This window comes from Haemaphysalis longicornis, unplaced genomic scaffold (assembly GCF_048455015.1).
Source record: "Haemaphysalis longicornis isolate Haplotype H1 unplaced genomic scaffold, Haemaphysalis longicornis Haplotype H1 scaffold_6, whole genome shotgun sequence".
NCBI classification, from domain to species: Eukaryota; Metazoa; Arthropoda; class Arachnida; order Ixodida; family Ixodidae; genus Haemaphysalis; species Haemaphysalis longicornis.
In genome coordinates, this window is record NW_027526407.1 from 41,646,274 (window position 1) to 41,660,786 (window position 14,513).

General features: G+C 43.1%; 1 protein-coding gene across 1 annotated transcript; it reads left to right on the forward strand.

The window, feature by feature from the left end:
* Window positions 1-3,545: 3,545 nt before the first annotated feature.
* LOC144141509 (uncharacterized) lies at window positions 3,546-12,285 on the forward strand. Its single transcript, XM_077673059.1, has 4 exons — window positions 3,546-3,646; window positions 6,355-6,464; window positions 8,902-9,060; window positions 12,066-12,285. The coding sequence occupies exons 2-4, from the start codon at window positions 6,363-6,365 to the stop codon at window positions 12,123-12,125; spliced, it is 321 nt and encodes a 106-aa protein (XP_077529185.1). The 5' UTR covers window positions 3,546-3,646; window positions 6,355-6,362; the 3' UTR covers window positions 12,126-12,285.
* The last annotated feature ends 2,228 nt before the right edge of the window (window positions 12,286-14,513 follow it).

The window sequence follows — 14,513 nt, forward strand, 5'->3', positions numbered from 1 at the left end:
GCCCTTCTGCGGTCCTGCCATTAAATGTGATAATTTAGTGGAGGTCGGGTTCCCCTCACACCGCGAAAGGTTGGAACTATGAAGCATGAAGCTGGAAACTCCCATGTCCCGAGACAACGCCCACCCATGACGCCCCCACCCAAGCAGCCCATCATTCGCTCTGGATCCCTCATACAACGCGACCCCTCCCCTTTTGGCGGTACCGACGACCAGGACGTGGAGGATTGCTGATTCTTCTACGAGAGGGTGAGCAGCTATCACAAATGGGATGACGCGTTATAAGATTAAACATCATCTTCTACCTTACCAACGTTCCGAAGCTCTAGTTTAAAAACCATGATACTGAGTTTCAGACCTGGCTTGGAAGTGTTACCCGCCCTGATTTATACGCAGGCTTTACACTGAATCCCCTTCTTCGTGCACGAGCGAGCGAAACTACTGTTCCAAAGTTATGATCATGCTTTTCCGCACAGCGTACGCGCACAATCGCTCGGAGCCTGCCTTTGTGGAACCTCAGCTTGCACCATGAATGCGTTACGTGATCATTAATGGCTGTTTTGCAATTGTACTTTAGACTCCATGACAACACATAAGGATGAGAAACTTCTCCGTTACCCCCCGTTGCGTCCACGTTGGCCTATTTTCTGAATGCAACGTTCGCATATCTCGAGCGGAGCTTCCACAAGGTGCAGCCTGCTTATCGTGCTATCAACCATCAGTGTCATCCTTCCATATCGTTTGGCAGTGGAATGCGTTCACTTAAAAAAAAGTAAATAAATCGCAGCAATTTTGATCGTTTGGTTGAACGATTGTTTATAAGGCTAAGCGGCTCTAGTAACCGAACAGTTTACGTCTTTTTAATTTGATTACAAGGAAACAGAAATGATTACAAGGTTATCGCATTATGGATAACGTTCAGTAAAGCATGTTGTTGGGCTGGTTGGTTATCATACTTATATGCAAAACTCCGCGTACGGACGGGAGAAGGAAAAGAAGAGATGGAACGACCGTAGACTCAAAAGTAGTTAATTAAAAAATGGAACATGCTAATACGTCCACACCAGCACACGCGCACACATGTCACCATCCTTATCACATGATATAACGGGTTAAAAATTCACACTCATTTTCATACAAGGATGTGGTTGGTTCACTCACACACACACGGCTTTTGCTCAGCAGACGAAGGTGCTGAGAAGGTGCTCAGCACTCAGACAAATGCGCCGAGCGAAAGCCGAGAACAGCTGGCAAGGGAATTATTCGAGACCTTCTTTATTCGAAAGCATGGCGAACAGTTTGCAAGTGAAACATCCATATGTTTGTATGGAAATATGAATTTTTGAACTGCTATATTATGTGATAAGGATGGTGACATGTGTGCGCATATGCTGGAGTGGGAATATTAGCATGTTCAATTTTTTAATAAACATGTTGTGTGTCTCGGTCTGCTCTTCTTTTCCTTGTCCCGTCCGTATGCGCTGTTTTGCGTTTAAGTAATGGCAAAGTTATCTGGTATCTTTTAATAGAGTCCCGTTTTGTCCCGCATGTCATAGCCTTGTTTGCGAAAAATAAATTTTTCTCCGTTCGCTGCCGTCTAAGTGCAACCTGATGCGAGATTTTTCGTCGGTACAATGTTCTTTGCCGTTTATCCACGATGTCCATCGATGTCTCAAGCTATGTAACATCAACATGCAACCACGCTGTATTTTCGCCACTCCATGTCGTACGCATATTCTGTGTGCGATATTCTCCGCTTGTTTTACGTAATGATGAAATACTCAGCTTTTTCTTTTCAATGTCGCTTGAACCGCTGTGCTGCCCACAGAACTTATTGTATAAAGGGTTGCAGAAACCATCCGGGCCAGTGGTCCACCTTTTGGCATATATTCTGTTATTTGTTTAAAGCCATTTCCCTCGCAACGATAACAATTTCTAAATTCATTGAATATATTTTTTTAGTCTTAGAAAGCGTTTTTCTAATACTTTGGATGCGGTAAAATTACCTGCTTGCTTCCAGTTCAATTCCCTCCAACTCTGCTGAAATACGGGACCACCCAGACTTTCGTCATGACCGGAGACAGTTTCTACTCAAGGATGCTAAGTTTCGTTCTTGAGACCAACAGCGTGAGAACCGAAACACCTTGACATTCAGACATCGAGTTCAAGCGTTAAAAATTAGCCTGCATGACCTTCGCTGCCTTGGCCAGGTCAGCCTACCTATCGATTGATATCAGAGTGGTTCGAGCAGTTTGAGGCATGGTGAGAGCGCAATGGCATCAAGCGTAGGACTATGAAATTGCCATCGCTCCTGGACAAAATTCCTAAAAGTGTTTGCCGTAGTTTACTCACACTATAAAGTGAAGCCGACCCATACACTTCAGCCAAATTAACCATGTCGCACTTCTCCAAAAGCAATGACGAAAAGGAAATGACAGTGATTTGGGACAACACAACTGTGGGTAAAGTGTAGCAGAATCAAAACGCTTCCCTGCGACGCTTGGCGACAGTTCCGTTGCACTCATTCCGCTAAATGTTGATGTGCAGCAGTTGGAGGACGTGACGCAGGCGTGCGACAGCGTGACGTAAATAGTCCTATACCGCCATGTTGTGAGGTGAACATCGGCCGCCGTTACCCACAGGCCGATGTACTATGAAAACGGCGTTGCTCTGCGCGCCGTTAGGCTGCTAGCCACAAGACGTAAGGCCTAACTTCCAATTTGAGCTTTAGGGCGTTAGGCCTAACGAAACACCATGCGGTTTGACACCTTAAACCAGCAACCACCCAAAACAGTGCTCACAGAACGCCAAACAGTAGGAATCGATTCGCGCCGTACATGTTTAGGCCTACGAAGTGCAGAGTCGCACATACTCGCAGTGCGGGATTGGCCAAGCAAAGAATCCATCATGAGAAAGCTTCGTGTTCAACCATCGTCGTCGTTAGACGAAGGGGTGCATGGTTTTGCAACTTCACTGTGAACTGCGTAATTAAGAAAAGTAAATGAAACCCGCCGTATTGAACCAGTTCTCTAGCGGCTAATTCTCACATAATTTGTTCGGAAGAATTTCCGATAAAAAAAATATTACAGCCGTTTTCTGTAACCATACTGCTCCCGTAGATGCCTGTGTATTGACAGCAGAGGGGAATTCGGTAGCGTAAGCTCATTGTTAACTGAATAGTCATGGCGAATAAATGAATCTCGGCTTGAAGGTGGAGTAGACTTAGCGGCCAATTCTCAAATAATTTTATGTGCATAGTCTTGGTAAAAGTGTTGTTGGTCACCTTTTTCACAGCATGTACGTGCTGTAAAGTTGGCTTTACCGCAAGCCGTTTCCCCCCCATAATGGACATAAGCCGCCCAGCTTTACTTCGCATACCATGACAACGTACGGTCGTATATACGATGGCTAGAGGTGACAGCCTCGCTACAGATGAAGGGAGCGAGTTTACAACAAAAGGCAAATTATCGGTCCATTCTCTTTTGAATGCTATCTTTTCATATGGCTGCCAAAAAGAATGCTTAGTTATCGGCTTTCAGCCCAGATAGGAAAACACTCGGCTCACATCTGCCACGTTCAGAGCGAAGGGCAGTTTTGTGTGCAAACATACTCAAAAAGGGCTAACCGGTCTCATTCCTCTCGGCAACAGGTACTGTTTCTGATTATTTTGAATCGGGTCTTCGGTGTGATGGTTTTAGGTATTTAAAAAAGATTGTGCATGAAATATTCCACAAACGAAGAGTGATACCGTATATGCGGATGCGTAACGTAATATACAACGCTTCGATACCTGGCGAAACCATCCAGCCCTACCTTTCAGCCGAACTAAATTGTTTGAGGGCAATGTACACGCAAACCTATTTGCCTTGAATATGCTTGATTTTAAACGCGTTCATTCCCGTTAGTTTTGGGTCCTGAGTGCGTATACATTTTAGCCAGCAAATATGTTCGAGGAAATTTCTGTAACGGCGATGGGCATTGTTTCGTGCATTTAGATCCTGGTTCTCCTTTTTGTTGCCTCGATTATAGGCAAACACTTTATAATCATGTCCGTGTATTCGACGGCTGGCTAATTGGGTATACATTGTTCACAAACGCGCGCACGTAAATGTTTCAAATGAGTGAGGCCTGAAAAATGTGCTACGTTATGGTTCACGACAAATAGGCTTACTTTAAACACTGATAAAACCAAACATTTAGTTTTTAGATCGTCCTACAAGCCTGTACATTACACTATGGGCAATCTGAAGGTCAATCATAAAGAAATAGAAAAAGTCGGTTCGGTTTCGTATTCAGGTGTAATGCTGGACGACGCGTTAAGCTAGAAACCTCATTTAGAGATTCTGGGAATTAAACTTTCCTTTGTCTGTCTTACCCTGACCAAACCCCGACAGCATTTTGAAACTGGTATCTTACGCACCCTCTACTTCTCTCTGTTCCAGTCGCAGATAACATAATGCATCGAGTGTTGGGGATATTCGTATCACACATCCATCAAGCACATAATATACTTACAAAAGAGAGCCTTGAGAATAATAAACCATGTTCACCGTCGTACACCCTCTCTGCCTCTGTTTTCGAAAACCTCAATAATGCCTGTGCTAACGTTACGAGATTGTCGTATGGCTCTCTCGGTATATAAAGTAAATTGTACCAACTTTCCCTTTCCCAGAGCTATTTTACAAATACCCGGTGCAAGTAGCCGCTCTGCCTCCGAGGGCAAATTTTTAATCTCTCTCTCTCATAACACATACGAATAACGCCGTCTTAAGTACGCCGGAGTAAAAGTTTGGAATCTTCCGTCATCGGTTTTACGATAAACCAGGGTAGATCATGCTTTGAAAGACTTTTTTTCGCGTCAAACAATATCCAGCACATCGAAGAATTAAAAGCAAAAAAGTGAGAATAGCGTCGACTTACAATGTCTTCTACAAGCTTTTGTCTGCTGCTGTCTTGGGGACAACGACGTAGCTTTTTACCACTGACGATGTACTTCATTCCTGACGTGTGGTCTGTTGTATGTGTGTTATTTACAACGTAAACTAGACACAACTGTCTTATTCATAGTCTAATTTTTCTGTATAGAACCAACCGTTTGTTTTTAGCATTGTAATTAATCTTGAATGCGTCTTTTCTGTTCCTACCCCTGCTTTTTTTGCAATGTACATATTGCATTTCCTTCAAACATGTGATTGTACGTAGCATAGCTCCTGATTCCTTTGTTATGCGTTTTTCATGGATTTATTGCTAGCCAATGGTCTAAGGACACAGACATCCATGCATGTATTCGGTGAAAACGAAAAAGCGAAAATCACCAAACTTCAACTTGAGTTTATACTTTCGAAAATCAGTTTGCGACAGCCGCAAAGGCCTTCCACAGAGTGTCGTATTTTGTAAGAGAGGCTCACCTTTCGATAATATGTAAGCCCTCTCCTTACCCCCACCCCTTATTCCCTTTTCCCCGCCAGGGCTTCTTGCCTCTTTCTCATTAAAGCCTATCAATCAATCAATCAATCACGTAAGAGAGGCAATTACGACCACTTATCCTTTCCTGTAATTTCGAAGGCCCACAGTAGCAACCGTGCTTTTTACATGCTGAAACCTCAAATAAAAAGAGAAGTACCAATATTAAAATTAAATTGGGTGCCAAAATATGCCCCACTACCCGCAGTCCAACACAGGAGGAGGCATGTGGACCATACGACTGCTTCTTTTCCCGCAGGCCTTTAGGAAACGCCCCGAATGGCGGCGCACTGATCGCACGAAAATGGCGAAAATAACAAAAAAGACTGCATTAGGCGACGAAAAGAAGATTGGAATTCTGGTGGATGAGAACCAGAGAGGCGAATATTGCCTATGACCGGTACCACCTGTAACAGAAATATCAGCTGTATTTGTGCCTAATAAGTTTTTGTGGCGGCCCTAAAAGCAGCGCAAGTATTAAACTAAGATACTAAAACGTAGGTATATTAGTTTTTTTCACGCCGCTACAAAGGGAATACCACTAGTAATCATCATCAATGACGACGTTCTGACAGGACCAGGATTTTGTGGTATATAGCAAATCTGTTCTGAGTGAAAAATGGGAGAAAAGGTAGAGTCACCTGCCGATCTCCGGTCGCAACTGGTCGGCTTTGGTCTCTTGAGAATTATCCGCAGGAACTTACGCACAAATGCTAACCATTCACGCTCACAAGCATTATTATTGCGTGACGGCCACATTGCATGGTTCTTCTATCCACTATTTGGCAATAAAGATTCTTTTGTTCTCACTTAATGGTTCAAAAATGCCCGGTTGATAGTTTGGTGTAATTACTACGTTTGGGGAAATATAATTACGCGCGTTTTATTTTTCAGAAAAAGTCATGGACGAAAGCAAACAGGAGCCTCTCACAAGCAGCAAGCAGGAGCCTGGCTCTGACGCTAAGAAAATCAATTCGTGCGAAGAAAATGGGACCATTGTATGCGTATGTATTTTGTTTTTAACACGATACGTGGGTTAGCCCATAACCTTTGTCCTATTTTGTTAGGAAGGATGCACCTGAAACAAAATATACTTTGCAATACCTGTACCTGTAACTGTGCGATGTACCTGGGAAAAATATTATACCCTGCTTTTAGACAAAATAAATTATCTACAGACCAAAACCAATCTTGTAAATATAAGTATTCCTAGTGCGTTGATAGTAATTAGTTTCCTCGTGCCCAGGGGGTCAAGTCTAAAAAAGAGAAAGCACTTTTTGCCGAAAGCGTTGCAAATATTTTTAAAGTATATTCTATACTTTGAAGGATGTAATACAGGAGTTTATTAAGTGCGAAGCCAAACCTCAAAGCTCTAAAGCCTCTGAACAGCATCCAGCCAAGGGCAGCGTCTTTTTTAGGGGCAAACCCCCTTAGGGGCTCGGGCTGTCGGCGTTTCCTGTCGTCGTCGTCTCGCGTAGTAATGGTACTAAAACACCGGGACACTCGTTTCCCAACGCCTCGAGCTAGAACATCACGCGTACTGAAAGAAAAGTTTCAAATGGATAAAACTGATTCAAAATAAACTGACATGATTTAAAGATGGTTAAAACGCTCCCTGCCCGCTTCAGCAATCGTCAAGCACAAGCAGAAACTGTTTATAGAGTGGTTCAAATTTGTGTTGCACCACACACTCACACACTCACACTAATCGACGCTAGGCCTGATCGGGCCGAGTGGTTGGTCGAAGCAAGTAATGGCATTCTTACCCGGTGCCTGGACCTCGTTCATTACCGAGGACGAACCCCTAGGGCGGGGCACGGTTATTGCATTGCGCTCGCGTTAACCCCTACCACCACTAACCCAAACTGGGCAGAAGGGCAAGCAAATTTCTTCAATCCGGTTCAACGCAAGAGAGGGCGCCACCGCCTCTAGAAGCACGCGATTGCTCCTCCCACTGGCGCTTCTCTGGTGCCCAATCAGCGCTCGCTGTGTGGCAAGAGAGACCCGTACAGTCTTTGAATACACTTATACGCTGCATGCTTAGCCCCTCCCTAGGTTTCATGTTAGTGGAGGGGGCCAGGGAACTTTTTTATTTGTTTGTGCTGCGTTATGGACCCTTTAGGACAGAGCGAGGCACAGTTAATTTCTTCAGCGCTTAAGTCTCGTTTCTCCCTTTAACTCGCCTGTTTTCAAGTTGGTTTTTAAAGTGAAGCTTTTTGAGCCTCATTTAAGGCGTGAATCGTCTTTATAAAACCCACTGAACGAAAGCCAACTTCACGCTATAGGCTTCAAAGAACGATGATTATGATGACTGACAGGAAGTCAAGCGTCCCAAGAAAAAGCACTTCCCGTGGTTGGTATCGAACCTGCCTCCTTCGCGTTATGAAGCCGACGTCTATTCGATTGGGCTGTTACGACACGGCCGAAGCAATTTATCCTGTCCTGTCATCTCTCTTGTGTCCGTCTATTGTGGAGCGATTCAACCATGTCTTACAGTTCACATCAACTCGTGCAGCAAGTTTTTTTCTCAAGCAGCTTAGACTTTGGACTTTGACTAAAGTTTTATGGGAGAAAGCTTCGTGTTTTAACCGTCTTTCTCTTAAAAATTGGGCTTTGCTTTTTACGTGGGCGTTTCGCTAAAATTAAGCCAACATTATTCTAGAATAAAATAACGCCATAATTTTTGTTTATATAGCTACGTTCTCCCTAATTCTACCACCAGGTACGTGCGCATTCAGCAATTTTGACACGAATGGAGCATAACACCAGCTGTGGATGTTTGCAGAGGTAGTGCCGATGTTTTCGTCTTCGGTCTCACTATTATGGAAGGCACACAGATAGCGCCACTGAGTGTTCGGAACAGCAAAAATCATTGGAAAACAAGTGGAGTGCATGCCCGAGCCCTCAAACACAACTGGTTTTCATACCAGGAAACCTAGACGTTAAATAATATGTGAGATAGCTCCTATGGATGTTCGGAATACCGAAACATGTATTTATTCTATTTCCTAACGATCTTTGTCGCGGGTGCCGGTTTGCTTATTTGACCAAGGGAGACAGTGAGAGCAGTTAGCGTCCGTCCTGTCCGTTCACCGTCCTTATCTTAAATGCGTTAAATATTTCCGTAATAACCGACCAACTCGCCAAGCAACACGTTTACTCAGTGTGATATGACTGCTCAAAGGTTATCTTCACGAGTTGCAACTTCCGTCCAGCCATGCTGAGCCCACACGAATAAGGGCGCATGGGCAAATAGAGAAACGTGAAATTAGGGCTATACCGAAACTAAAGCTACCAAAACTGCCAAACGCTGTGTCGCATTACTCGGCAGCTGTGCCGAGGCAAAGTAATCAGAAGAATGGGGCGTCGTGAGCCAGGCTACTGTAACATGCTCCTGGCAGAGTGTTTTGTTATTATCTCTTTCATCTTATTGTCCTATAGGACACGAAGGAGAACGCTGCCGATTCCCCAGAGACGATCCTGGCTTGTCCGCAATGTGTAAGAAGAGTAAAGAAAAAGAACATTGAACTTCACCTTGTCAGATGCAATTCCAAGCCGCAAGACTCGCCATCTTCTAACCCACCAAGCAGCCCTGTGAAGGTACGGAATCTATGAATATTTATATAGAGCGCATCCCTGCATGCAACATACATACATACATACATACATACATACATACATACATACATACATACATACATACATACATACATACATACATACATACATACATACATACATACATACATACATGCATCCATGCATACATACATACATACATACATACATACATACATACATACATACATACATACATACATACATACATACGTACGTAATAATAGCCCTTAATACTTAATAATGGTATTTGTAATACACAGAACAAAAAACTTTACATACAGTCACAGGACTGCCAATTTCACACTGGGCTTGAAGGGCAGCGCCTCGCACGCAGCGAAAATGCGGGAATATGGCTGAATACGAAGGTGTAACAGAACCATCTTATTAACTTGGTACAACACAACCGTCAGTGAAACTAACAGGGCAAACTATAAACATTACAGTATGCACTCTACCACAGAGCAACGGGAACATACAAAACCAGGCAATAGTGGTGGGAATTGGTGGCAAGCACCGAGTCAAATAAATTCGGAACAAAAGGCGCGGAGGCGTGTTTTTTAGTTTAAAATGAGTCCACTTCCAATACACCATGTGGAAATTTATTAAAAAACGGCGGTACATAGTAGCGCCCTATTCTCTGACCGTACCTTGGGAAACACTGTGGTACCTAGCAGACATTTCTTGGTCTAAGGATGCGCGTCGGAATGTATTTTTTTGTAGGAAGTAGTCCAAAAATACTTCGACGCTATCGTTTTCATTAACAGGATAGTGAAATTGGGCAACTTAAGCTTGTAAAAATAGCCGTTCGTCCGGGGAGGCATCGCATATAGGCTACATTGTTGAGTAAGGAGTTTAGAATTTAGCCTTGGCTGCAATCGAACTCCGCTGTCACTATAATGCCGTAACAAAGCACACTGTAGCCCAATAAATGTAAAATAATCTTGCACACTGATAACGGTATAAACTAATGCAAGCTGTACAAAATGCACGAAAGCGCACGTAGCTTTGTACAGACGTATGTTACACGAGAATTCCATGTGTGGTCATTGTCATAGATTAAGCCGAGATATTTAACGAACGAAGCTTACATCACTGGTTTGCACACAAAATAAGAACATGAAGACGTGTTCAAAGTTAACAGGTTAAGGTAATCGTCCACAACTTTTAGGGGGTTTACAAGGCCACCAGTTTCGTTTTGACTGCATGAATTAAATTGTCAGTAATCCAGTTCATTGCATTAGTTGCACCACTCTTAAAGGCTGTAATGGCGTGATAAGGGTGCGATGCGTAGAGAAACTCAAAGTGTCGTGGAACAGCGTAGTGAAACTTGGGTACAAAGATCGTTAACAAAATATTAAATAGCGAGAGGCTCACTGTCGGACCTTCAGGAACTCAAGATTTTATCAGTAAATAGCAGCTGCGAGACTCCCCTAGAAAAACGTGCTGACGCGAGCCTAGCAAGAATTTGAACTGAATGAATGATTTTCTTAATTGAAACAAGAAACCTTTACGTGACAAAATATTATCGGGTACACTATCAAAAGTTTTTTTTAATGTTCAAGAACAGAGCAAAGGCAACTTGATTGCGTCCGAAAATGCAATTCAACCAATGAGAAAAGTTTTCAACGAGAGTTTTAAGGCTTCTTCATTGCACAAACCGTACTAGTGAGGTGAAATAACGTTATGTTTAAAAAGTCAGCCATAGTTGGAAATACGCCTTTTTTAGTATCTTGGAGCGGCACTTGATAAAATAGGTATAGACCTATAGTGTTTTATTTTGCTTTGATCCCGTCCTTTGTGAAGTGGAGTAACTATCGCCGCTATCTTATCAGCTGTTCTGTGGCCCGTTGTGATAATGTTGCTTAGGAGTAAAAGCAGTTCAAGTTTTATTAACGTAAAAATTCCTGCGCAGTTCTGAGACCAAATTAATAGCTGTGTCTGGGCGTTTATTAGGGTGGAGGTAATCTAAGAGTGACCTAAGCTCATGTTCTGTGATGATTGCTTGGAGCACAGTGTTCTTGTCTACCAAAAGCAGAATTTTGAGAAAAAAAGCTGTTGAATTTTTCAGCTATGCGTCGAGCGTTACCCGGGAAGGCAGCTAGAGCTGCTTTCCAGGGCAACGCTCAAATCATAGCAGATGAATAAACAGTGTTACACAGTATTACACAGCTTCAGTCTTGATGAACTACTCGTAGTGCATATCAGAGGGGATGGTGAACCTTCCACTTCGCTTTATTTTTTTGCACACATGATGGTTTACAAAAGCCAATGTTACATCAACTTTTTTTCACTTTTAAATTATGCATAAAAGTTTCCCTAACGCAATATTTATTTCACTTTTGACAGCCTGTAGGCTGGTATTGTTCGTACGTTTTACCATATTCAACGCACCAAAACTCTCTTGCATGTTCCCTACGTGATACAAATGAACGCACGTCAAAAGCAACTGAGTTCCACTTTTCTGTTGGATGGGTATCGTACTGCTTTTTTATGCTCCCACTGTTAGGCCGATTGCTGTTACCTACGATTTACTTCATTTTACAAATTGCGAACTCGCTGTCCTATTACACTACACTGGAAGTACTAGAAATAAAATAAAACACATAAATAGAAAAATTAATCAACAGTTCATTCAACCAAAAAAAAGCATACAAGCTCTGCTAGAAAAAAGCATACCGACGACAGCTAAAAAGAGACAAACCTCACATTTTGCACTGAGCGGGACATGCGAGGACGGAGGGGGGTTGGTTGATATATCTTCTTAAAACGCAAAAAAATGCATACGTGCGACCAGATGAGTGAACAGGAGACGCAGAGACCAACAACCAGGACTTATTGCTGTAATTGGACACACAGAGAAAGCTTTGCATCTTCCAGGGGCCGGGAAAAAAAGGTAATCAGGCATGCTGCTTGGGAAGTTCAAATCACTGGCTGTTTTTGTTGTAATCGCTGGCTGTTCTTGTTGTTGTTTTCTTTCTGAAAAGGTGGAGGCTTCAAAAACCCAAGTGACTACGGAACCAACCATGGCAACGTCAAATGCGTAACACTCAGAGTGGAGGTGCGAACATTTTCAAGAAAGAACCAGTGCGGGAATCTTTCTGATGGACTCCAAAAAGACGGGCTGGAATAAATTCGAAGGTGAAGATGCGGAGAATGAATATTTGCCATTGACTTGTAATTACACACTGTATAAATAAATGTGAGCTAAACTATGCTGGTTTTCACACGAACCGAAATTATTTCGACTGATGTGCGCAGAACACCCGAAGGCATGCTTGTTTTTGTGCGTGTGTGCGTGTCTGTGCGTGTTTTTGTAAAAGTTAGAAAAATGAAATGCATAAAAATTGATTTACTTTAAACCTTGAAAAAGATTTAAAAAAATGGAGAAATATACATGGGCGGCCCTTATATGCTGTACCATTTGAGCTACAATTGTGGTTGCAGATGTATCCCCAGCCTCCTGATTTTGCGGTATATTTACGTATAAGTACATCCTGCGTTTGTGTTTGGCAACCAGCGCCGATTTGACAGCCCAAGCTGAAGAAGACCTTTCTTTCAACATGCCCCCGCTACTAGCGCGTTTTCGGAAATCACAAGTTACCTACATTCTGATAAGACAGATATTATGCAGCCTGTAGCTTCGTCACAGCCCATATCTCGGCCAAATCTTTCCTTTTTAACACCTTCCGTAGTGCACGTACTCGTAAGAGGCTCTGGTGGATTGAAGAGTGTCGACCAGCTCTTCAGGCACACAAAGAAAACCTTTATATTTTCAAGAACTTGCTAAAAGCATGGGAAATCGAATACACCATCAAGCCAGAAGTAACAACAGGAAATCATTTGAATTGTTATAAATTATTGCGTCTACACACTCATAGTTCAAGACAGGATGCGAAAATCCTACGGACGTAAAAACACATCTTAGACCTCGTTACAGGTGCAGGCCACACTTTTGAAACAAAGTAAATGCATTTGGACACGTCTCCAGCTATCCACGCTGCAGAGGCAAATTTCCACGCAACCAAAATCGCGCGCAGTGGGAGTGGAACTACCAAAACTGGAGTGAATATTAGAACTCTATATTCTCCAATCAGGCTTTTATGGTGGGCCTGGAGGCTTCGGCGCGAGGTGCAGACAAAATTACGAACACGATGACCGAATAGCACCGTAAAAAAACACTCGCACTCTTCTTTGTTTATTTAAACAAAATGTGGGTCGCCTGAGGATTTTACAATCCTCGGCAACAGGCGGTTTTTCTGTCGTTTCTGAATGAAAAAAATTATGCTTGTTGTGATACCAGTTACCGGCCGATTTCCTTCATCACGTATCTGTGCGGGTTATGCAGATATCAGTACATTTAAAATGTACACTATCAAGGCAACACAACAATGGGAGACTGTTCTGCTAAGCACCACATCGGCTCTACTATTCGCCGCACTATTCAACGCGCACTAAAAGAACACACGGGGACACTCGTTTTCCAACGCCTCGCGCGAGAACACTTCGTGCTTGACGCAAAGCTGTATGCCTCTACCCAGCGGTTTCATCTCCGTGGCCAAAAAAGGCGCCAAGAAGACGCTTTTTTACTGTATGCTTAGTCCCTCCCCAGGTTTCACGTTAGTGGAGATAGCCCGGGATTTTTTTTTTTCTTTCGTCTAGCACTTTAGTGAGGTCGCTATTTATAGTAGGTGGCCTATACTTTGTCTCGAGAGTGTTTTGAAAATCTTTTACCTAGTTGTTCGCCTTGCGTATGGCCTTTTCTGTGTAGTTCTATTCAAAATGTATACTTCAGCATGGTACCAAGGACGTCCGTGGACGTGTATACATCCCTGATATATGCTATGAAGACGACGTCTAAGACAGATGGATCATTTAACTCTACCATCAGGTATGTGTCAGCCGTAAAACTTTTGCCAAATAGTCCGTCCATCACCATGTCGTTCTCTTTTCGAAGGAACGCGCCAGCGGATGAACTCACAGTCTGACTCAAGAAACCTAAAAAACCGCTTCCTCTGATATTGTGGCGGCCTGGTATACGACTCCAGCATCTTGAGACCTATCATCGTAACAAATTCACAAATGAAAATCACCACAATTTCTTGCTGCCTTTACTACGCTTGCAACCCGCATACCGAAGATCTCTTTTAACTCCTATGCCTCCACGTCTGCTCCTGATATTTGATGCTCTGCACGTAGGCTCCAATTTACCAGCTCAACCACAGCGAACACAAATATCAGTGTGTTTGACGTAGAATCTACATGACAACCTAATCACAGTACAACACATCACACAAGCAAAACCGCGATAATCCGTTATGTTTACAGACACTCTGAGCGTCGTCGTTTACCCCCGCGCAAACAAACATGAACATGGTCTTTAACCGACTGAACCTAAAGAATAGCTGTATTCAAAATCTCGGTATATTGGAATT